A 26,880-nucleotide genomic window follows, 5' to 3' on the forward strand; every position below is an offset into this window, starting at 1 on the left:
TATACCAATGATTTTAAACTAAAGTAAAGATAGAAGTGTATATAGCACTTAACACATTATCCTTATATGTCAGGTCCGGAAGAGATGGGTTACCCAATATCAAATAAGCAACGCTATACCCCCAACTCACCATTCGACCAGACTCTCAGTTTTTGTTGTTTTTAAGTGTGATATAAATATATAATGAAATCACAAATAAAAATAAAACTTTCTTTAGATTTATATCAACATTACATGCTTAAATATTCCATTGATAGATAAATATTGTCTTTTCTAGGTTACTGCAATATTTAACTGCAATAAAATATGTTTTTTTTTTTTATTGAAATACAGTTACCACTTCTGATGGTGTAGGATCAGCTAAAAATACTCAAGTCCTAATTTTGTTCTTATTCAAAGTTATAATATCTGTTAAATTCAAGATAAAATCAGCCACAGAAGCTCTCAATAGCCTGTGTAGCTCATCTACTGAAATCACTTGTAAAGGAAAATAGAAAAAAAAAAAAAAAAATTAATTTAAAAATCTGATTTTGAAAGAGTAGTATTAATGAAATGTAAGTTAATAGCAACTTTGTGAAAGTTTTATTTAAATCTGCTAATTAAGGATGGATAGCAGGTAGAAGTACAAAAAAGGGATTTTAAGACTTTTAACACAAATTTGCTGATGTTAAGGACCAAAAAATTAAAACAATTAAAAACAAAGAAATCAAAAGGATAGGTCAAATTGTGAGTTGGAAGTTTTGTATAGAGATATCTTAGGTAACCCAACTCTTCCGGACCTAACATACAAGTATAAGAATCTGGATACATTATATATCTATCATTTCATTTCACAGGGGCGGGTCCAGGTAAGGGCGTAATGGGCGTACGCCCCCCCTTTAAAAAAAAAAAAAAAAAAAAAAAAAAAAAAAAACTATCGTTATAATCTGCTAGTATTGTATTGAATGATGGCAATTTATCATATTCATTAATTAAACACATACTCTGATTTCTTTTTATACTGATTCCCCAATTTGATGGGTCATCATCAACCGTAAAATTTCGTTTCTCGGAGTCCGGCGTGTTCGACTCTGCGATTAGTATCCATTGTTGTTGATGTGATAAAGAATTCGCAAAGATGTCGATGTCAAAAACAAAACGTCAAAAGACCTTAAAATCGTATCAAGGTGTCTTGGACACCTTTTTTAAACAACCAAAACGGTAAGTAAATCAGTATAATACATGAATTTTGGTTGTTTTGTGTGACACTAACTTCGATTCCCCATAGCCATTCTAAATATACCAGGGGGGGGGGGGTATATTACTATATATACGATACTGGGTATATTCTGACAAAAGGGGTTGTATTTTCAGCTAAATTGTCTAAAATGGGGTTATTTTTTTACGCGTTGCCTTGGAAGGGGTCACTCAGATTTGACTATGATATCCAGAACGGGGTTCAAACCTATGATTGCGTTGGATAAAAACCGCAATTTTTATACGTGTGCATGCAAAACAAATTTCTTGGTAGAGTGGTATAAATACAGCACAAACAACATTTTCCGTCGGTCCGTCCATCCCGGTGGTTTTAATACAATAACTCGAGAACGGATACACGTTTTTAACATTTGCACAGTTCAATGTAGTTGTTTAGTTTTAATATTAAATCCATGTTTAGCAAAATCTACGAACTATTTTTGTGAGAAATTACAGTTTTATAGTACACTATTTGCCATCCCCTTATGCGTGGCGAGGTATCACTTGTATATGTTTTGTCAGTATACTATATAATTACCCTTTAAACCTTCTCAGTCTTTATATACGCAACTCCTGCTACATTAGAGACATTCAGGAATATCTCCCCTGCATTGTCTTCCATCGGCCACGCGTCAGAGGGGCATGGAAATGGTAGCCTTGACACTTTAACTATAAAATATACATGCTCCAAGTCAGGAACCGTTACATTAGTGCAATTCTCTATTATTTTATGTTTTTAAGCCAAAAAAGGTCCAAAAAAATTTTCGCCTCGCTACGCTCGGCAAAATATTTTATTCTACGCCCCACCTTTCAAATATCCTGGACACGCCCCTGTTTCAATTATACTTTTTTGTTTTGCTAAATTTGCATATTTAATTGTTCTAAGGGAAATAATTTTGCTGATACTACACTTATCTATTTCAAGGTCAGGGGCTTTCTACATACTTACTAAGAAGGAAACAATTGGGGACTTAAACAATACTATAACCTACCAAAAATGAATTATAGTTGTTAAAATCAACAATGAGTTAAAAGATTTAATTTGTTTGGTAAAAGCAATCTATCAATAATGCTTTTAATATGGAAACTGTGAATTTTATTTTTTCTTGTTCAAGTTCCTGTGTGACATTTACATAAATATTGATAAATAGAAAATTCCTTATCTATCTGAAATTCCCCTCATCTAAAAATAGATGTTGGAGAATTATGTCCCTTTACAAACAGAATTAATATGCAAATATCCTATACCAATGATTTAAAACTAAAGTAGAAATGAGATATATATATAGCACTCAACACAATATATTTATATGTCAGGTCCGGAAGAGATGGGTTACCCAATATCAAATAAACATCGCTATATCCCCAACTCACCATTTGACCAGACTCCCATTTTTTGTTTTTTCAAGTGTGATATAGTGAACATAAACACAAATAAAAAGATGATCACTCAAAGTATGATTGAAGCATAGCAATGGGACTGATTCTTTATATTTACATAAACATTACATGCTTAAATATTCTATTGATAAATAAATGTTGTCTTTCTTTTACTGTAATATATAACTGCAATAAAATATTGTATTCATCAAAATACAGTTACCACTTCTTATGGTCTATGATCAGATAAAAATACTCAAATCATTATTTTATTCTTAATCAAAGTTATAAAGTCTGTTGAAATCAAAGTGGTGGAAATCACTCATGGAAAGATTGGAATAGTAGTTGGAATAATTTCATATTAAGGTAATACCGTATGGTGGGAACAAAAGAACATTAATAAAGCACTAATGCTGGAAATTGCATTAACAGCAGGTTTTTAGAAGGAAAGTGCTTTTCCAGTATAAAGATAAAATGAGCTCAAATTAAATAATATGGGTCTCTTAATTTGCACAATTTAAAAAAAAAGTTTATATCTTAACCAAATACTGTTGCCTGTTTTGAACATGTTTCAAAAATCAAAAAATTGAAAATCCAAAATTCTTCTAGTAAATTCTACTAACTATCCTTGTAAGACATAAGACCAACAGATAAACTTGAAGCGAAGAACTTTAAAGTGTCAACAAAAATAATCTAAAAATGTTGTTTTGGGTCATTTTGTAAGTTGAAACATAGGTTATATGACATTGAAGATTAAAATTTATAAAGTATTTTTCAGCACAGGGCATTGAAAATGTACTTTTTCAACGTAAACAAATTAAAAAACTTATTTAATTGAAATGTGGATTCTTTCGTGATGGCAAAAATATATATTCATTTCTTCTAAATATTCAACCAACTAAAATTGTTAATATACATTTGATTGGGCGTACACTTAAAAAAAAAATATGGTTTGATATAATTAAAAGTTTTAAAATTTTACTAACTGTTTCAAGCCAATTACTGATAAAAAAATTTAGTGAACTAACCTAAATTGTTGATATAAAATTACAGATGATTATTGGAAATTTAATTAGTAAATTATAGACCTTACTTGAATACCTTTTATACAATGATTTAAAAAAAGCCTGCACATCAACACCCCTTAATGAATGAACTGCTCCAAAAATATACCCATTTTTTCAGTTTATATGTGTATTATGTGCACATACAGGAGAACTATAGGGAACTAATTTCAGTGTGAATACATTTAGTAGCTAACACGTCGTGCTGTAAGGGAGGCCAGTGCCTTAACATGCTTAAGAAAGATTTAAAACAAGTTCCAATCTTTCAAAAAAATAAAGAAAAATCTGCAACAGTAGCTCTCAATTAAAAAGTTCACAAAAGGGGTTTCAAGACTTTAAACACAAATGTACTAGAGATAAGGACAAAAAGAGAAGAAAAATCAAAAAAAAATCAAAAGAATAGGTCAAATAGTGAGTTGGAAGTTTTGTATAGAGATATCTTAGGTAACCCAACTCTTCCGGACCTAACATACAAGAGTTATAATCTGAATACTCTATATATCTAACAATTTATGTAAACTTCACTTTATTGGTTTGATATATTTGCATATTGTATTTTTTCAAAGGGAAATAATTTTGTTTCTTTACTACATTCACCTATTTTAAGATTGGGGGATTTCAAAAGACCTACTACTGATAAACAATGACTAATTTTGCAAATGAAAAAAAAGGAGGAAGTAATTGGGGACTTCAACAATTATGACTTTTTATGTAGCTTGCTAACAATAAACTACAATCAGTTTATCAATATTGATTGAAAAGTTTTTTTCACAAAAGGTAATTAATTAAAAAAAACCATTTTAGAAATTGTGAAAATTTATTCTCTAAGTTTTCCTAGTTCTTGTTCCTGTGTGACATTTGAATAAATCTTAAAAAATGGAAAATTTTAAACCTAAGTATACAAGCTGTTTGAAAGTTAAAATTCCCCTTATCTAAAAAAAGAACTGGGAGAATTATGTCCCTTTTCAAACAGAATTTATATGCAAATATCCTATACCAATGATTTAAAACTAAAGTAAAGTTGAAATATATATATGGCACTCAACACATACACCTTGTATGTCAGGTCCGGAAGAGTTGAGTTATCCAATATCAAATAAACATCTCTATATCCCCAACTCAACATTAGACCAGACTCATTTTTTTATATATTTTATATATTTATTTTGATGTAGTCAATAAAAGCATAAAAATGCTTCATTAAAAGTCTTATTGAGGAGCATTGATAGGATAAATACAATCAAATGTAGAAAAAACCATATTGTCCTTTTTTTTACTGTAATAACTACAATAAAATAATGCTCATGTATTCATTAATTACAGCTATCACATTTGATGGATTATGATTCAACAACTATGCTCCAATTCCTATTCAATTTATATTAAGATATATGCAGAGGGGCGTAAAGGGGGGGGTGGGTATCTGCACGTCAGAACGCGAAATAAAATTGCCATTTCACGATGAACGAACAATTAAAAATTTCTTGCACGATGATTTTTTTACCGATTTCACGAAACACGGTGATTAACGAACCTTTTTCACGGCTGCACGTGAAATAAAAATGGCAAAACACGTTGCAAGAAAATAACCCTTTACCACCCTCTGTGCAGTCTGTTATAAAAAAAATCGAAATATAACTGCCATTGTGACTGAACTTATAAGGTGTAAAACTAAAAGTAAAAAATATGGAAATTTTTCAAAGTAAAGTTGAAATGATATAAAGTACACAAATGTATTAAATTAAGATTAATTTACTAAGATATCTCATAATTTTACCTACCACAAGAGCACTGATGTGGTTATTATGCTTCAGAATGCCAATTTATTGTTGCTTTTTTGATACTATAGATTCATCTCATGGTCATGCAAAGAACAATTTACAAACTGGTGCCTGATGTTTACTTGACAACAATTTATCAAATAGGGGTAGTTATGGCATTGACAACAGCTAGAAGAGTTGAGAATGCATAGTTCATGGTCATTAGATTCTCCTTTCTGAGGATTGGGCTTTTGAACTCATCCAATTTACAGATGAATTTGGTTTTTAATTGTTTTATTGTGTTGTCAACTTACTCGCAAATGCACTGCTTATATTGAGCTCTGTGGTTTCATTATACTTTGAAGGAAGCTTTTTTATGTTTGAATTGTCAAAATATGTATTATTATATCAAAATAAACAAAAATAAACAAAAGGAGAGTCTAATCTAATGGCCAGTTGGAGGTATTATATATAGCATTTATCTAATATTGGATAACCAAACTCACTCCTTTGGACCTAACTATAACTGGAAAGTTTTAAGTGCTACATGTATAACTATCTCATCGTTTTCATTTATCAATATTCATTACATGGCAGCCCGGAATATCAACAAAGAGAAGATGGTGAATAACATTTTATAATATCTTATATACTTTAATGTTCTGTGATGCACACAACACTTTCTATCACAAAGAAGATAGTACATTTTTAATAGAAATTACTGTGCCGTGCACAACACTATCTTTACAAAATAAATTGTATGGAAAGTGTTGTGAAATACTTAAAACATTACAATACCAAATAAAAATGGAAATTGATAAAAATTTCAAGCACAAGAAATTATGCAAATTCCATAATTAAAAATAATTCCAAGTTCAAATAATAGCCTGTTATAAGACCTTTTTAAATCAGACTCTTTTTTTTGGGAAAAACTGAGTGCACTTTATTGTTGGAAGGTTAACATGATTGTTAATGTCCCCAATTGTTTCATACTTTTATGTAAAAAGTTATTATTGATCAGTAGTAAGCCTTGAGAAAACCCTTAACCTAAAAAAGATGAGTGTAGTTATTTCCCTTTCAAAGATAAAATATGCAAATATCTAAAACCAACAAAGTGAAGTTGACAGGAAATGTTAGATATATAAAATTTTGAGGTTAATTAACTTGAATGTTAGGTCCCGAAGAGTTGGGTTACCTAAGATATCTCTATACAAAACTTCCAACTCACAATTTGACCTATCTTTTTTAATTTCAATTTTCTGATTTGAGAAATCAACCAAATTTTTCACACAAAGAGACTCTCCCCCCTCCCCCTTTATAACCAAGACTTCAATTCACTATAGCATACTTAACAAGCGCTCACCTTAAATTTTTTGCTTAAATCTTCCATGAATGATTATTTTGGGTTTTCAATTTATATAAATGGTTCTTCGATTCTGTCATATCTTCTTCAAAAGCAAAAACAAGAGTGGACACACTGAAATGTCTCGTTTGTCTCGTGTTCATAATATAATTTATGATGAAAGTATAAAAAAAACATTGTATACCCCAAGCATTACATTGTTGCTGTTTACAGTTTATCTACATCTATAATAATATTCAAGATAATAACCAAAAACAGCAAAATTTCCTTAAAATTACAAATTCAGGGGCAGCAACCTAACAACGGGTTGTCCAATTCATCTGAAAATTTCAGGGCAGATAGATCTTGACCTGATAAACAAATTTACCGCCGTCAGATTTGCTCTAAATGCTTTGGTTTGTGAGTTATAAGCCAAAAACTGATTTTACCCCTATGTTCTATTTTTAGCCATGGTGGCCATCTTGGTTGGTTGGCCGGGTCACCGGACACAATTTTTAAACTAGATACCCCAATGATGATTGTTGCCAAGTTTGGTACAATTTGGCCCAGTAGTTTCAGAGGAGAAGATTTTTGTAAAAGATAACTAAGATTTACAGAAAATAGTTAAAAATTGACTATAAAGGGCCATAACTCCTAAAGGGGTCAACTGACCATTTCGGTCATGTTGACTTATTTGTAAATCTTACTTTGCTGAACATTTTTGCTGTTTACAGTTTATCTCTATCTATAATAATATTCATGATAATAACCAAAAACAGCAAAATTTCCTTAAAATAACCAATTCAGAGGCAGCAACCTAACAATCGGTTGTCTGATTCATCTGAAAATTTCAGGGCAGATAGATCTTGACCTGATTAACAATTTAACCTCGTCAGATTTGCTCTAAATGCTTTGTTTTTGAGTTATAAGCCAAAAACTGATTTTACCCCTATGTTCTATTTTTAGCCATGGTGGCCATCTTGGTTGGTTGGCCGGGTCACCGGACACAATTTTTATCTACATCTATAATAATATTCAAGATAATAACCAAAAACAGCAAAATTTCCTTAAAATTACCAATTCAGGGGCAGCAACCTAACAACAGGTTGTCCAATTCATCTGAAAATTTCAGGGCAGATAGATCTTGACCTGATAAACAATTTTACCCCACGTCAGATTTGCTCTAAATGCTTTGGTTTGTGAGTTATAAGCCAAAAACTGATTTTACCCCTATGTTCTATTTTTAGCCATGGTGGCCATCTTGGTTGGTTGGCCGGGTCACCGGACACAATTTTTAAACTAGATACCCCAATGATGATTGTTGCCAAGTTTGGTTCAATTTGGCCCAGTAGTTTCAGAGGAGAAGATTTTTGTAAAAGATAACTAAGATTTACAGAAAATAGTTAAAAATTGACTATAAAGGGCCATAACTCCTAAAGGGGTCAACTGACCATTTCGGTCATGTTGACTTATTTGTAAATCTTACTTTGCTGAACATTTTTGCTGTTTACAGTTTATCTCTATCTATAATAATATTCATGATAATAACCAAAAACAGCAAAATTTCCTTAAAATTACCATTTCAGGGGCAGCAATCTAACAACGGGTTGTCTAATTCATCTGAAAATTTCAGGGCAGATAGATCTTGATCTGATAAACAATTTTAACCCTGTCAGATTTGCTCTAAATGCTTTGGTTTTTGAGTTATAAGCTAAAAACTGCATTTTACCCCTATGTTCTATTTTTAGCCATGGCGGCCATGTTTTTTGATGAAATGGGAATTAAAACACAAACTTTATTCTAGATACCCTAGGAATCAATCAGATGAAGTTTGGTTTGAATTGGTTCAGTAGTTTCAGAGGAATAGATCTTTGAAATAATTTACGACGACAAGACGGACGACGACGATGGACGGACGACAATGGACGCCAAGTGATGGCAAAAGCTCACATTTCCTTTTGGAAAGGTGAGCTAAAAATGCAAAAGTGAGAGCCTGGTCTAATGATGAGTTGGAGTAGGTATTGCTTTGACTTATTATTAGATAACCCAACTCTTCCAGACCTGACATACAAGTTTAGTGTATTTATATATCTCATCTTTAAATTCATTGGTATAGGATATTTGCAGAAAAATCTTTGTAAAAGGCTATAGTTCTCTATTTTTTTATTAGGGGAATTCATACTTTTAAACAGCTTTTATACCAAGACAAGGGATTTTCCTATCATCATTATTTTAACTGAATGTCACTCATAACATGAACATGAACTTGAACAAAGTTACACATTAAAGATGATGCTCATTTTGGACAAATAAATCTACTAAATTAATGTTAATAAACTGCTTGCAATTAATTATTTGCAGGTTACATTATTTTTCAAGTCTCCAATTGTTTCCTTCTTTATTGTAAAAGTTATTTATTAATTTTGTGAAAGCCCTAAACCTAAAAAAAGGTGAGTTTAGTATCAGCAAAATTATTTCAAAAATATAATATGCAGGTGGATTTCAACAAAATCATTGTTTGAGATGTATTATAGTACCTAACAGCATTCAGTAACTTTTAGTTTGTATACATTTTGCTATTTCCCCTTAGACCAAATAAAAAATGTATGTATTTTAATGGTTACATCTGTAAAAAAAAAAAAAAAGGCCATGAGGCTTAAATTAAAATATTGGTTCTTTGCCCTTTACTGACCAACCCTATAAATTCGTTCCGCCTGAAAATCTTTTATTTGTATTTACCAGAAAGATTTTATTTTATCTATTTTTTTCATTCCTACCAAAAATCTTTTATTTGTATTTCCCACTCAAAACTTTTTGACCGGAATCCTCAGGTTTTATCTTTTCTGTATACGGTCTAGTCTGTTTGGTATCACTTGAGCGTTTGGCATGAACACTTGCATTTGGAGTTTCAAAGCATTTGTTTGAAATCTATGTTGAAAGCTTTGAAATCATGATATGACAAACGTTACTCTGTGTCTTTATACTCGTCCAACACAAATTTATCAACATGTGTACAAAATATTTTGTAAACTGACGTTGTATCCTATGTAGAGATGGCCTTTGGTGATCCGTAAATCAGGATGATTATGTTAATGATGCCTTCAGCCAGCATTGACATATTATTTATATCTGACATGTACCAAACTGCAAAGGTCTGTAAAGTGGACAATATTTGGCAGTAAAATCGCCAAGTTTTTCCATACAGATCATTTATAAATGCGATGTAAAATACGTGACATGTAGCATTTTTATTGGAAACACAGGCACACACGATAATTTAAACACTCTCAATGATAGGGACTTTTTCTACTAGTAATGTATGTCTGCCCGGACATATTTTACCAGGAAAAAGTTTTATACTGCAACTAGTTGTGTTTATTTTCTAAATATAGTAACACAGCTATATTTTGTGCAATGTCAATTTCATCGTTGAACACTTTTTTCACAGTCAGGGGTTCATTAAGGGATGAAAATAAGTTTGAAATTTGAGTTACAATTTAAATAGCTATGAATTTATTTAAGTTGCAGTAGAAAAACAATATTAGGTCAATGTCAGAAAAATATCAACTTTTTTGTACTTGCCCTTCCCCAGTTTCTCAGCCTCATACAAAAAAGTTGATATTTTTCTGACATTGACCTAATATTGTATATATCTTGTACAGAAAACCTTTAAATTCCAGGCATATAAAAGTTGAAAATATGCTGCACAGCCCTATATTTTGATATTTGAAAACAAAATGGTAGTGCATATGAATTAACTTCACATTCTACATGACAATATTTATTCAAAACTTCCTGGGACTATTTTACTTATAGTCACAAACCAAAATGAAATCATGCAGATTTTGTATCAATGAAATAAAATATTATACCTACCTGCCTACCCATGACAAAAAATGTACTAAGCTAAGTTATTTTTTTGGAAAGAAAAAGAAAATATTTTACCTACCTACCTACCTACCCTGTTTCAAAACATAGGGTTGGAAAAGGGCAAACAAACAATATTTAAATTTAGGCCTGAGGTTGGTATTTCCATTATATTTTTTGTGCCATGATTTTGAGCCATGATTTTGAGTCTTGCAGTCAGTCTTTGGAGCCCATTAACCTGTAGTCGTATTTCTAATGATTGGATTAAATCTAAGGTTGGTCAGCTCAGAGTAAACAGACAATATTTTTTGGCCTTATAAAAAGATTTACTTTTTGATTTTATAATAACCAGTCTTAGCATATAGTTCTATCATAAAGCAGGGTATATTCTTATACCATTATCAATATGCGTGTAATATTTGTGACTGGAGGTTAAGCTTCAAACAAACAATTACTCAATCAATCTTTGAGTATTAAACCTTTTCATATTTATCTTACTTTCATGATTTTGCATTGATCTGTAAATGCAATTCCTGAATACAAATACTTCCATACATATATTTTCAATTGCACTTTGGTCTGCAATCATTTGTAATGAAGAATTTGCCCATAACACCAAAAATCTGTTCAACTCAAGCAGAAGTAGCAGGTATAGTGAGATATATTGAAATATTTCTTTTACGTTTTTGGTAGATCCCACTGTGATCCCTCCAGTTCTGAAATGCATTGTAATGGATCACATGCATCATCACATGGCTGAGGCTCAAGAAGATTCATTTCAACTATATTAACCAATGCATGTTTTTTTTCTTAACTCTGGGTCAAAGATTTAAATGGCTCTGTTGCAGTGGCCCAATTTTTTTGCACACAACACCTTTTTGTATAGAAGTATATATTTACCTTTTCATGTCTTCAATATCTTTTTGAATGATATCCAATTCTTTGATAGCAGAGAAATCAGCCACATGACTAAATGGGCCTGCATTGGTAGCATCCTACAAAAAAACCCAATTAAGTCATTTCACTATTCCTGAAAAACTGACATGAGTAATTACCATGTACATAGATTAGAGATTTGATGTAATGTGTAAAACTGTACCACGTAAGAATTTCTAAAAATCTATTTATTTTACCTACATAAAACTGCTTCTAAAAATATGCCCAAATAGCTATATCGTAGATACTAAATATTCATGGTATTTTCAAATGCTAAATACAGGATTCAGTGTGAATAAACTTTGTAACTAAATTCGTGATTGAACTCAACTGAAAAGTGCAGAAGCTAATGAATAACAGCACTGTATTTGAAGAGATTTCACTAGAATTGTTATCTTTTTCTTATTCAATACTGGAAAATTTCTTTTAAAAGAAAACATTTTAAAACCTTGGAAAGTCCATTGAAAATGCAAAACATTGTTGCAAATGACTCCAGTTGGCACAGTTGAATAGACTACAAATGTCAACCAATCAAAAGTGGTGTAACATGTAAAAGAAAGGATTCTGTTAAGATACTTACTGTGATGCCAAAGGCTGCAGTATCTGTGCCACTTCTCATGGAAGGGGGGATCATCTCAGGTGTTAACTGTGTTGGTGGATCTACACCTTTCATCTTCAGGTTGATTAGATACATTGCTAAAGCAAACTGTTCAGAATTCAACTTTCCTAACCCTTTAATATCACATAAAGACCTGAAAAAATAATAATAATAATTATGCCATCAAAAAATATGATTAAAATAACTCTTTATGTAAAATGCCTGTACCCAAGTGAAGTGACATAGCATGATTTTAAACACATATAGTAATTATAATCAATGGAAGTTAATTCTTATCTGCATTTTAAACCTTATACAGATAAGTTTATAAATATTCATAATTTTGGTAATGGGAGACAACTCTAGGATGAAATTAATTATGAATTAGAATTATTCCCATGTGAGTCTCAAATATACTTTCCTCCATATTTTCTTGATATTTTATGGACATTTTTAAAAGGTGTATATGACAAAAAAAAATGGTATATTCACTGCAAGAGATAATTCTAATCAAAATCATAAAAATTGTATCTATTATCATATACTGTAAATTCAGAAATTATTGCATGCATTTATTATTGCAATTTGACATTTTAGCCTAAAATGCGATTGTAATTTTTGCAATATTCAGAAACATCCTGTTTGATTCATATAAAAAAAAAAAAAATGCAAGTTTTAATTATTGTGAATATAACCCTGTCGCATTTTCGCAATAATAAAAACATCCCAATAATTTCTGAATTTACAGTATTGACATCTTGTCCATGTGAAAGACTGGAATACTGGGAAGTTGACATCTCAAATCATTTTGCCTTACCATATATGAGCAAGAACATTATTTGGAACTCCACTCTGTACAAATATATCTCTGGTTTCTTGTCCTGTTACATAACCATCCATATCTAAATCAGCTGTTTTAAACATGGCATCAAATCGACTTTTGTCAGCAGCGTTAACAACCCACTGTCCACTCATCTGTAAAAAAAAAATCATTGGCACTTAATAGTTTTCTTTTAGAACATCTAATCATATTTTCAACCCTTTTACAAGTTTTTACACAATTTGTTTAGCTATATTTACATCCACTACTTCATACTAAGAAATTGTTAATCTTAATAAAATAAATTTGAAAAAACATAAGTAATACATTAGCTTACATTAGGTTACTTATTTTCCCCATGTTGACTTGATAACACATAAAAAAAATATCAGTTGTACATCTCTTACTTAACATGCTAAATGACATTTTTGTACATTTCAACTTATAACTGATCAACCAAACAGATTGATTTTCAACCATGACCAATACAAAAAGAAATTTTAGGAAAATTAAACAAATAAGCAGTACTTACCGAGGGAGAATCTGACCTCATTGTTGGTGTTGACCTCCCACCCATCACGCCTGGGAGAACAGGAACAGATCCTGGTAGTGTAGGTATTGCCCCTGGTAGAACTTGAACACCACCTGGTACTGGATTATGCTTTCTTTTTGAGGGAGGTATAAGGGCTATTGGTAATATTGAAGGAACAGGTTCTTTTTCTATAGCTCTGTACACTAGATGCATTGACTGTAAAACAAAGTTACATCATTCGTTGATGCAATATATTCTCATAAACATAAAATTTACCAACATAAATAGTTTTCTTTAATAATTACATACCATGGCTGTTTCATAACAAATCAATAAGTTTGATTCATATGGTGTTTACACTGATGGTTTTTGTCCAAATACAAACAATATTCATAACAGCATGTGCTGTTCATATTATAACAACAGTGTTTGGAATATTTAAAAAAAAAGCTTGATTTAAGGTGGCTCATGGGTACAAAATTTTCAGCAAGAAATTAAACCTTTATTTTTTCATTACAAATTTTATTTCTTACATTATTAGTTATAACTTTATGATATGGTACAAAAATCAACCCAAAAAAAACGATTCGGTTTGGCCCCAGATGACTTTTAAAATGTTTATATCATTGAAAAAGCTCCAAATTATCTCCCTTTGGTGCAAATATGCCATTTTTTGGCATTAAATGTGAAATATCTTTTTTTACTCATCGGTGACCTATATTTTTTATTATTGTTTTCAAATAAGCTGTACATAAACTAAATAATTGTAAAATTTAAGCGATTTCTATAATTAGGTTATTTTTTTATTTCGATATTACCTCTATTTCTCCTATTAGCTCAACAGAAAAAAAGGACATTAACAAAAATGTATGCTTCTTCCGGAGGCAGATTGTGAGCTTAAATGAACAGTGACCACATTTTTTTATTTCATTTTTTTAAAAAGTATATGATAAAGTTCATTTATAAAAAAATAAAGCGAAATCCTATATTAGAAAAAAAAATTGATTTATACCCAGGAGCCCCCTTAACTCCCTGGTTTTAGCATTAAAATGAAACTATAACTGAAAACTTTGATCAAGTACGGCTGTTTAATGTACAGCAAATTAATGCATATTCAGGACAAGAACATGTTAATGCAATATGAATATTAATTTTGCTTTTTATTTATATATGGACATATTGAGCTGGATTTTTAAGGTGCTAATTCAAAAGGTGCTAGTCTACAGGAAGACATGTCAGCCTATCCAGACACATTAATCTGATTCCCAGCCAACCAGTCTCTCCTCTTTATCCATGATGCTGCTTGCTTAGAGAACACCAGGCACTCAAGGTGCATACAATACCACAAGACCACAGAAGCATTTAATTGAAAATAACACTTTATAAATTTTGTGTGTCAGAATTGTGTATAAATTTTGTGTGTCAGAATTGTGTATAAATTTTGTGTGTCAGAATTGCTTTTCTGGATTAACCATCAGTAGGAAGGCTAAAAAAAATTTGAAAGACAAGAATGTTAGGGACGACATCAAAAGTTCAATGAAGGATAAAAAACTTAATTCACATAGTTTTTTCACTGACCCCCACACCGCCCCCTCTTAACTTAATTTGGGATAAATTGATTGACCAATAGGGATATATGTAAAATCGATTTTTAGATAACAAAACTTGCAGCAACGTTGACCCCCCACCCCCAAACTATTTGATTTAAGTTTTTTATCCTACATCGATCTTTTGATGTCCCTTAGCCTCTTTGTAGTTATAAACAAGTGTTAAATATTTGTTCTGTCTTTTTGGTTGTGTACTACTAACCACACAAAATTCATCTCTGTCAAGGTAGCCATCTTTGTCTACATCACTTAACTCCCAAATATTTTTTAAAACATCTACAGGTAACTTGGAATTCATTAACATCTGAAAAATAGAATAATAACATACTAGTCTATCATACTCAGAACAAAGTTACTCTATATATTCTACAAGTTTACATGAAGCATCATCTAATCATTACATTTTATTGCAAATAATTTTAAATTATATCTTAAATTTATGCTTATCAGGTTATATTTTTTTCAGATTTTGACTACAGGACGTTGAATAATGCCAACACAAGAAAACTTATGAAGTTGAAGGAAATTAACTGATTCAAAATTATCAGGATAACAATTTTAATATTTTATATTATCTACAAGTCTAACTTTGTCTCCATTAACACTGAGCATATTCTCTGTGAATACTTACGGGTCTAACTTTATCTCCTGACAACAGACCATTAACTGTGAGCTAAGTCTCTGTGAATACTTACGGGTCTAACTTTGTCTCCTGATAACAGTCCATTAACACTGAATACTTACAGACCATTAACACTGAGCTTATTCTCTGTAAATACTTACGGGTCTAACTTTGTCCCCTGACAACAGACCATTAACAGGTACCAAACTATCAAACAACTGATCATATTTGGTTTTCTCTACAGCCTACAAAACAACCAAACACAAATTATTCTCATAATATCGTTTGGAACTACATGTTTATTATTTTCAATATTTAAATTCATTTCTTGATCTTTCTAATCTAAATGATCATATTTTTAATTGAAATATGTATTAAGGTTTATGACCCCTTCTGTAGCCATTTTTGTACGAACTTTTCAAACTTCAATTGTATCAAAACTACAGATATAATGAAAAATAGAGATAGGCCATTTTGTATATATACCAAGGGGAAACTTGATGCAGAGCATTATTATTTACTGTTTTATTGAATTTAATAGAAAAAGAGTACTTTGTGGCGAATAAACCAAGATTTTTAAAGAAAATCCATAGCCTTTAATACAGAGATTTTTGTTATAAAATTTGAAACATAGATTACTCACTTGCTTTTCTATGATGTGCTAGTGTTTATTTTTTACAAAAAATTCTAACCAACCTGTAAATTTCAAAATACCTCGTCCGGTGTTACTAAAGTGGAGCGCACCCTAATAGGTGTACTTGATTTGGTCCATATTTTTATTTGTTTTAACCAATAACTACAGCAATACACTTGTATTAAGGAAATCAATGCTAGCACTGCATTCAATAATCCTATATCTATCAGTCATCAAATTGACAAATATGAGAATACAAGGATAAAGGCTGTGGATTTTCTATAAAATTTCTATATGTTTAGCATTGAATCAATATAAGGGTACAAAATCCTTAAATGTGTTCCTTTTGGTTTTCATACTTTGATACAAAGAAATACTAACTGAAACCTTCCATGGTACACTGGTAGCATTCTGTACAGCTGGCTCAGGCTTTGGAGTCAAATCAACTGGTCCCTGAAAATGTAAATCATAAAATACAAGCCATTGTCATTATTGTATTGTGTTAAAATGTTATTGTATGATGTGTGTTGATGTTATTTTTTATGTGTATTAAATTCTATTAGTGAAAAAGATTGACTGTATTGGAACATCCAAATAATAGCAGAATAATTATCTACTAGTATCACTAAGATAAGTTTTTTTTTTTACCTCAAGCAAACATGATAACAGCAATGACTTAAGGGACTATGTCATAAAAACCTTAGTTTTAAGATAAACTGGTGACTCTACTAAAGAGAGCTACCCCTGTAAAAGTATAGATCACCATAGGCCCTACAACAATGAGTAAATCCCATACCATATTGTAAGCTATGAAAGGCATTCACATATTGTGCCAGTATGGAGTCAGGCTATCTTAACCATGTACATATGTTATTCATTGTCCTTGTCTGTGCTTCTTTTTTCATAGAGTTGGGTGTCAACTGTATGCATAAGCAATGAAATTTTAAACTTAAATAAATAATTTTATACATACAACATTAGGTTGTGGTGCATCAATTATCAAATTCTGTAAATTTAAGTCCTGGTTGCTCTGTGATAATGCCACCAACTTTAAAGCTACATAAAATCCTGGTTTTTCTAAGTATCCTTTGCCTGTTGGATCTGATAAGTCCCATATCTGCAAAAGTATAAAATTTATTCTTAGTTATACAAACTTCATCAATTGATTGTAAATGATTTCTTATCAGATCAGCTGTACACATGTTGTAATTATTGCATTTCTACTATAATGGCTGAAGTTTTGAATGAACAACATGTTCTATAAGTTATACCACTAATCACACCCATTCCCTATCTCACATAAAAATGTACCTGACAAACTACATCAGACTTGGACTTCTTTTAAACTGAGTTTTACCCTGTGTATTGCTATGTGTTTCTTTATTCTACATTGGCTAGAGGTATAGGGCGAGGGTAGAGATATCACAAAACATGTTTTACCCCGCCACATTTTTTTGCCTGTCCCAATTCAGGAGCCTCTAGCATTTATTAGTCTTATATATTTATTTTTAAATTTAGTTCATTTATATGTTTTTGAGTTTCTCGCTGTGATGGAGACTCATTGGTGGTCTTTAGCTTTTTTTTGGTTGGATTGTTGTCTTTTGACATATTCCCCACTTCCATCCTAAATTTGATATATATCCTAACTGAAAGACTGTTGGGCTTGAACCTGTAAAATTTGTCACTTAATGGTATGTTTTGAATACATATCCTAATTCATATCAGTTCTATCAAGTAAGGGTATCCTTAAAATATAATAATATGGTCATCCAAGCTAAAGCTGCTGGAAGTACTATAATTTGTAAGATGAACCAACTAATTCATTTACCAAAAGATGGTATAATGGTATTGAGTTTGATGGATTTAAAGATTATTCGTTTACTTTTTGAAGATAATTATTACAATACCTGTCCCAAAACTGAGTCTTTGAGTCCAGATTTCTTTAAGAAGTTTGCAGCATCTAAAGCCCCTATGCTCCCTGTTCCTTTTGGATCAGCCTATAAATACATAAATTTTATGATCATTTAGAAATATAATTTTAAGTGCCAATCTTTTTAAGAATCAGGCAATTCAAATAAAATCAAAATATGGTCAGGAAGGACTTACCAACCTAACTATGCTATTTTGAACAAACCATCATCCTGAGCTAGAAATAGTATGTCTTTCGTTTTTGTATGTCTGGTAATTCGAAATAACTCCAGTTAAGTTTTGATAAAAATGATAGAAAATTACGGAGTTATCTTCCCTTAATTATTAATTCTGACATAGTGCATTTCAAACAAATGATATCTTCTACTACTAGAACAGGAAACGAAAAAGAAGTTATGGTCATGCATTTCTACCTCTTAATATGAACTGAAATCAATGTTAATTTCTTTGGGTCTTTATTTGTCAAGTTTTACCACTGCCTGATTGTGATAAAGTTAAATGTTGTTCAGTACATGTATAATCTAGTTCTTATGTCATGTATGTTTTTATCTTTAAATCTGTTGCTAAGCTACATTGTATACATCACTTTAAAATAGTACTTTGCTAAGTAATGGTATCAAATGTAAAATGTAGTGATCTAACATTAAACAATACCTGATTATAATATGCTTCATAAACTAATGCATGGTTACCAGCAATCTGAAATTAAAAAAATACACAGTATCAATAAATGAAATTCAAACTATAAATTGTGTTTAATATCAAAGTCTCAAAGACTTTTTTTTCTTAGATGTACATAGAGAACTGGAAATTTCAAAAGAGTCTGTATTGCTCATTCAGCATCAATATCTTTGTCTTATGAACCATTATATTCATCTCACAAACTTACATAAGTTTTTCTTATGTGTTTATATACTTTTTACCTTTTTATTTATATGTAAGAAATAAAAACATGAATATACATGTTTAAATTTATAAAATTAAAAGGCGCAGTAATCCAAAATGTATTTCAATTATTTTTAAGTAGACAAAGTTTTTATTATGCAACGGCAGTAACCCTGAGGTAAAAATCGTTGATTACCAGTATGTTTGACAGCCAAGTGAAACATCATGTGAAGCTATATAATTATACAAGCTCTTTGATTTACAGGTACAGGTAATGTCAGTTACACTGAATATGTTCGGTACTCTCTGGTTTTTACCTCTTCAATAATAAACATTGTAGTAAAAAATAATCAAAAATGGCAGCTGAAAAATTTCATTCATGAAATATTTCATACACAGGATTTTTTCTCTTCAACAGGAGGACTGGAGGAAACCCCTGAAAACAGGATTATTGTAGTCCCTTCGGGAGATTCACATGTATGTGAACTAATTATATAAGTCACCTTGACACAGAAAAAAATATCTGGTAGCAGAATTACGATATTTTCATCAAAATTTAACATACTTACTTTAAAAATATTTTACATTATCAACAAGACATGCAATTATTATAAACAGGATATTGAGGCAAACAGATATATGAGGGAACAGGTTCAAGGGAGAACAAACAAGGATTCGTTCAAATCCTGCCAAAGAAATTTTAGTTAAATCAGCACCTAGTTTAATAAATCGGCACCTGGTATAGTCAAATAGGCACCCGAAATAGTCATTTCGGCACCCATGTTAGATATGTTTAATATATGGTTTTTTTTCGGTATTTTAAGCTAAAAAATTAAAATAAAGCAAGGGTTATCCAAGTTGTATTGACTTGTTTACATTTTTGCAGGGTTTTCATATGTATTTTTTTTTTTGTACAACTTAATTTGTATTCAAGGTTTTCGATATTTTTATGCATACACATTTTAACATTTGAGCATTTTGCACGATTGTTGGTTTAATACTGTTTGAAATTACTTGAAAAAACACCTTTTTAATTGCTGCTAATCATTTTGCATTTTGAAATTATATGATGATGTACGGTGCAGTCTATGTATCCGCACACCTAAGACTTATGACTTCACTTCATTCAACTGATAAAATTAATAATTGGATAATATTGTGTGAAAACATTCATATCATACTTTTATTTCATAAAATCTTCTGTTTATATGGTTTTATCCTTTAGATTTTGTGTAATGTGTGTCCAAAATTAGGGAAACCCCTGGTTTGAGAGTTCCTCCAACCACACTACCAAGGATGCAGAGCAAAAATTATTTTAATCTGATATGAATTTTACTTAAATAAAAACTTTTATCAGATGATGTAATTTTTTTTAATGGAAATTGGCCAAATATGGTAAAAAACGGGATTGCAGTAATTAATTAACTCTTGAACTTATCAATTTTATTCTTTTTTATCCCTTCGAAAGGCTAAAACAATAACAAGATCAATTTTATTTGTGTTACTGTGTTAATATGACGAAATCAGCTAATGCGCGATATCACAGGCCGCGCGGACACCATGGACCCCACAGTACATGTATACTGAACAAAAATGTATTTTTAATAGAGATTGTTTTAAAGTCATTTTTGTTTAACAATGTTTAACATTCACAAATGGTTACTGTCTTTTTCTCCACTTTTTCTATGCCCCCTGCTGTAGCAGAGGGGCATTAAGCTTTACCCTTGATTAGTGATGACATCGATGAAAAGGACTCATTGTTTTCCCTTTTATTGTTCTAATTTTTTCACAATTAAACAACAGCTTTGGTAAGGGCTTCATTGTTATTTATTACGTTTTTGAAGAAAAAACAGCAATAACTACCTGTAAATAGTTAAAACAACGAAAATGTAAATTATGTTATTCATAAAAGTTTTTAATTTATTAATTAAAAAGAAAACTAATCAAAACATTGGTCATATATGTTGAGACAACTTTAAACAATAAATTTATGAATTTATTTTTAACAATGTAATGAATGAATATATTCAACCTCAAAAATAATTTAAAATAGAGAAATCATTTATACATTTATAGAATTATTTCTATATGTACATGTATATTGTATAAAATATTATTGGATGCCGATTTGATTAGATGTCGATTTAACCAGTTGCCGATTTGACTTTTTCTTTGGGTGCCGATTTGACTTGTACTCCTGCTAATATAAAGCCATGGGAGAACCTAAATTTGCATAGGCAAATTTGCTCATCTAACGTTGTTGGGCTAAAATTTGAGAAAAAACAAATAAAGAGTAAAGATGTATTTTAATTTATTCTTCTTCCTAGTTATGAGTCAAACTCTGTCCTTAGTCTTAAGTGTAATTGACTATGAGGATGAAACAATTCATCTACTTGAACTAGAACGTACATAACTTAGAAGGGGACATGATAGCATCAGAAAAAAAACATTGTGTGTTGGGATATAATGTATGGCAGCTAAATTTGTTTTGTAAGATTCTTCAACAATTAGACTTTCTTTATGAAGTGTCAAATTCACAAGAAGAAGAAAGAACAAATATCTAACGCCCAGAAGGAGTTATAATTTGCGTGTACTTGAGGTCAATTGTCTAGTGCAAAATATGATAATCGACTCGACCATTGAATTACATTTTCTTAACATTTGCTTAATTATTAACGACAAAGTGTGCAAAATGGCGAAAGTATCGCCTTTTGATTAATAACAGAGTTTCAAACCTGTGGAAGTGGTGGAAAATTTGACATCCTTAACCGGAAATGTTCGTGTGCTGTCTAATTTAATGTGAAGAAACAGTATCGGTCCAAATTGAATTTCCGGGGGAATTCGATTCAAATTCGTGTTCCTAGTAAACTGTAAATCTTAGCGAGAAAACCGATTGATTATATCAGAGAAGTTTTGTTCTTGGCAATCTTAGTTATTCAAGAAATGACTGTTAAATTTATTTTCTATCTACGAAAAAATAACCTAAAAATGTGGTGCACGCGTGCTAACAGCGTATACGTAGCACTAAGGTTATTTAACAGTTTGCACCACTTCTTTTATATTATTTCGAAAATACACAAAACGTTTTACAGTTATTGCTTATAATGTAATTCTTAATTCCAAATTCTTCCTATATCTATTAAGGAGTAATTAAATCATGAAAACTGAAACGTGACATCATGATTACTTGACAAAAACTATGTCAGTTAAGCCTGAGACTACTGACATGTGTTATAGAAGTATCAGGTTAAGCTTATCGACAAAAACTGTTTCATCAAATCAGAGAAAGTGTTACGTCCAAAATTAAATTATTTAATGTTAGACATAAAAAAAAACAAAGCAAAGTTTTGAGAGTCAGACAGACTATAAGCCAAACAGGCAGCTGTTTGCTTTTATTCGTGATTTAATTATAGTGTTATATATCTGCATGTTGAATCTGTATTTTCCGGAACTGTATTGTCTTAACCATGATTGTTGTGATTATTACATGTATCAGCCTTCTTTTTTTTTGACGTTTGAATCCAAAGTAAAAGGATCATAATTTGAAAGTTCTTCGTTTTATTTACATTATACTTGTCAAAATCCCTTAAACCTAAGTCAGGTATATCAGTGGCGGATCCAGGGGGGGGGGGGGGGGTTCGGGGGGTGCGCACCCCCCTTTATTTTTGCCGATCAATGCATTTGTATCGGGACATATGTTTCGCACCCCCCCTGCACCCCCCCCCTTTGCCCTGGGTTAGCACCCCCCCCTTTCGAAAATTCCTGCATCCGCCCCTGGGTATATTACATGGTGGAGGACCCGGTTTACTTGTCTTTAGTCCCCAAACCTAAGTCAGGTATATTACAATAGTATATAATATGGTTCACAGTGGCGGATTTAGGGAGCAGAGGCCCGAGGTCCTCCTTATTGGGCTAAATATATAGTTAATGCAAATAATTTTTACAAGTTACACTCCAAATGTTGCCAGTTGTCGCCGGTCCCCTTTATTTTAAATTCTCGATCCGCATCTAGCTCACTGAATGTATTAATTCTTTATGATGATTTTTTTTTCAATGGTCAAGTTTCAATGGTCAACTATCGTTAAGGTGGTATGGGTTTCTTTCGCCATCTTGGATTTTTAATAAACAGAGAATCTAAGGTCCCGATTTTCAATCAAGTTAGCAAAATTTGTTGCAGAAATGCAGATAACTAATGTAAAGTTGCATTTCAAAGAACATTTATAAGATTATAACTTATAAATATGAATATTTTTACAAGTGCAGAATATTGTTTGCTTGATTTTTAATGGTTTAAATTTGGCGTTTTAAGGGTAAATCTGAAATAGTGCATTTTCTGAAGGAATCTACATGGAATTTAACTATTTTTTATTTTAGCCAGAAAAAACGCATGGTTACCCTATTTTTTTTTGATATTCTCAAAGCATTTTCTTAAAACTATCTTTTCGTGTTTTCTTTTACAATTCTATCACTTAGTTAAGCTTCTAATCACATAATGATGTTTATTCATGTATAACCCATACACATTCACAATGTGTCATTTTGTCACAACCTGTAGGTTGAAAAAATGCGTGGTGACCTATCATTTTTATTATATTTTTGAACATGTATCAATATATATTACCTTTTGGCAAAGTATGAACAAATTCTATCATTTTTAATTTAGACTCCCATACCACCTTAATGGGTATTTTTAATTGGCCAAGTAGCTTACATTCCGACAGCGAGAGTTACCGTCGGTCGTTCACCAAACGGCTTGTCCAAGACGGAATAAGGAAGGTTCAAGTGAGATAACATATGCAACCTTCATGTATATCACATAGCTACTGTATAAAATTAAGATGGTTAAAAAAAAATTGACCCCAATAGCTTTACATACGTATTCCTCGTTTTTGACTCAAAGATAGTTCATTTTTGTTTTATGAAAGTGACTAATGTATATTTAAATAACATGCTATAAGAACGGATAAATAATATCCTTTATAAAATAAAACATTGATGTAACCAAGATGTTAAAAATGCAAATGTATACATATTATGTCTGTTTGTGTCAATATAATGGAATCTGTATACGACTGTCAAACAAGTCTGAGGTTTAGCTAGAGGAACGAAAGATATCAGAGGGACAGCCAAACTCATAGATCGAAAATAAACTGAAAACGCCATGGCTATAGAATAAATTACAAACAGACAAACAAAATTACGCAAGACACAACATAGAAAACTGAAGACTAAGCAACACGAACCCCACCAACAACTGGGGGTGATCTCAGGTGCTCCAGAAGGGTAAGCAGATCCTGCTCCACGTGTTGCTCATGTCAATGCAAACCCGGCAAATAGTCTAATTCGGTAGGTTACATTTGTGGTGAAAAGGGAAGTGGATTGTAGTTACGACATAAGGAACACATCTGATATCATCTGTGAAACGGGTATTCCTTAACGGTCAACGAACTCGTGAAGGCGTCCGTAAGGGATGATTTCAACTTCACCATTTGGAACTCTTGGTTTAATAGCTTCCTTGTGAGCAGCAACCCTCTATCAAAGAAACTTAATAGGAAATACAAGCCCGGGAATATCGTATCAGTTTGGAAATGGAAAGTTCACAATAGGGAAGCTGAAATCATCTTTTGTCGAAAAGTTTTATTTCAACCAACCCTCATTGTCAATTTCTAGATGTAAGTCAAGATATAAGGCAAAATTTACTGTATCTGTTGTATGTTTTATCTCTAGTTCGATGGTATAGATGCGTTCAACATAGTCACCAAAGTTTGAATTATTTAGTGAGGGAACATCATCTATATAGCGGAAAGTAACGTTAAAAGATATTGCTAACTTCTTATCTTTCTTACTAAGAAGTTCTTGTATGAAGTCAGACTCATAATAATAAATAACCAAGTCGGCAAGAAGAGGCACAATTGGTTCCCATTGGAATGCCGACAGTCTGTTGAAAAACACGTCCTGAAAACGTAACAAATATGTTGTCAATCAAGAAATCAAGCATCTTGATAATGTCAGTTTCAGAGAATTTTTTGTTTGAATCAGAATGATTCTTTACAAAGTAGGATTTCTCCACCCCCAAGAAAAGATACTTGTATCTACGTTCGCCATTCTTTTTTATGAAAGAAAGCAATACCGACTGTTTCAGTTTGTCTTTTAGTTTGAAATTGAGAATACTTGTGTAAAGTGTAGAAAAGTCAAATGTTTTAATGCTACTGCAAGATGAGAGAGTCTTAGATTGTATGTACTCTAAAAGATCTTTGGCTTTTTTTTGTATCCACATCTGATTCACGCCAACTCTAAAATAGGCAGTTTCGCAATAACTTTGAAGTCCGGCTATGATTGTTGATAAAATAGACGATAATAATTTAGAAAGGGGTTTTGTGGAGCGCTTGGAAGGCCCAGCAATATATACCGTTGTCTGTAAGGACACTTATGTAGTTTAGGTATCAAATACAGTGATGGAGAATCCAGTTCTTCAGTTTCGGTTGAAATTCCAAAGAATCATAGAAAAGACCTATGATTATCCAGGATTTCCACTTTGGTGTCGTGAGGGTATTTACTGAGTTTCGAAGTCAATTGTCAACACCTTGTTCATTTATCAAGCAGTTTATGTAATGAGATTTACACACAAAAACGATGTTGTTTGGAGCTTTATCTGCGGAGACAACAACATATTTGTCATGTGTTTTGCAATATTTTGGTCTCTAAAGATTGACGTAGCATGGGTATTGATAGACCCAATTCTGATTTGTATCAACGACCTCACCACCTCAATCCACTCGGAAAGAGTATCTACGTGTTCTTTCTCGCGTTTGGCCTATTGCCGTACACAAAAGAGGGACAAAAGATACCAAAGGGACAGTCAAACTCATAAATTGAAAATAAACTGACAAAGCCATGGCTAAAAATGAAAAAGACAAACAGACAAACAATAGTACACATGACACAACATAGAAAACTAAAGAATAAACAACACGAACCCCAACAAAAACTAGGGGTGATTTTAGGTGCTCAGCAAGGGTAAGCAGATCCTGCTCCACATGTGGCACCCGTCGTGTGGCACTCGACTGAATAGCTAGCTATAACACCAGGTTTAATCCACCATTTACTACGTAAGAATATGCCTGTACCAAGTCAGGAATTTGACAGTTGTTATCCATTCGTTTGTTGTGTTGAGCTTTTGATTTCGTCATTTGATTAGGGACTTTCAATTTTTGAATTTTCCTCTGTGTTTTTGTTATTTTACTTTTATGTGCTCTCATTTGAACTTTTATACGATCATATTACCCACAGGCGTTTAAGTCAAGCAAGCATACATGTACCGATCGCTTTGAATGCAGTAATACAATTATTTGCATGTAAATGATTCAATTAAACAATTCAGTGTTTCTGATGGTTCATTTTCCCCCTCTTATATAGTTGATGTGTTTCCCCGGATTTGTTTCAGTTGAATCGATTCATGACTTTTAACAGCGGTATTCTACTATTGCATTTGTTTATTTTCATTTTTAAAAATCTATACTACAAAACCAAACCAATTGACATTCATATGAGTTTCTTTTGTATTTTTCATGATGAAACATGTGAAATTACAGACTACGTATACAGTATTAGACACAAATTATGAAAAAATAAGAAACACTTGTCAATTTGTTTGATGTGTTTGAGCTT

General features: G+C 31.6%; 1 protein-coding gene across 2 annotated transcripts in view; it reads right to left on the minus strand.

The window, feature by feature from the left end:
• Positions 1–22,017, minus strand: part of LOC143072835 (uncharacterized) — a 39,569-nt gene extending 17,552 nt beyond the window's left edge. For both annotated transcript variants that reach the window (XM_076247945.1, XM_076247954.1), the window contains exons 1-11: positions 21,948–22,017; positions 18,982–19,026; positions 18,306–18,395; positions 17,372–17,515; positions 16,780–16,851; positions 15,926–16,009; positions 15,345–15,446; positions 13,536–13,751; positions 13,001–13,158; positions 12,166–12,337; positions 11,550–11,644 (exon numbers count right to left, since the gene is read on the minus strand). In XM_076247945.1, coding sequence (XP_076104060.1) covers positions 11,550–11,644; positions 12,166–12,337; positions 13,001–13,158; positions 13,536–13,751; positions 15,345–15,446; positions 15,926–16,009; positions 16,780–16,851; positions 17,372–17,515; positions 18,306–18,395; positions 18,982–19,026; positions 21,948–21,974 — 1,205 coding nt within the window. In that variant the 5' untranslated portion in view covers positions 21,975–22,017. The remainder of the gene's footprint in view (positions 1–11,549; positions 11,645–12,165; positions 12,338–13,000; positions 13,159–13,535; positions 13,752–15,344; positions 15,447–15,925; positions 16,010–16,779; positions 16,852–17,371; positions 17,516–18,305; positions 18,396–18,981; positions 19,027–21,947) is intronic.
• Between the last annotated feature and the right edge of the window lie 4,863 nt (positions 22,018–26,880).

Source organism: Mytilus galloprovincialis, chromosome 1 (genome assembly GCF_965363235.1).
Source record: "Mytilus galloprovincialis chromosome 1, xbMytGall1.hap1.1, whole genome shotgun sequence".
NCBI lineage: Eukaryota > Metazoa > Mollusca > Bivalvia > Mytilida > Mytilidae > Mytilus > Mytilus galloprovincialis.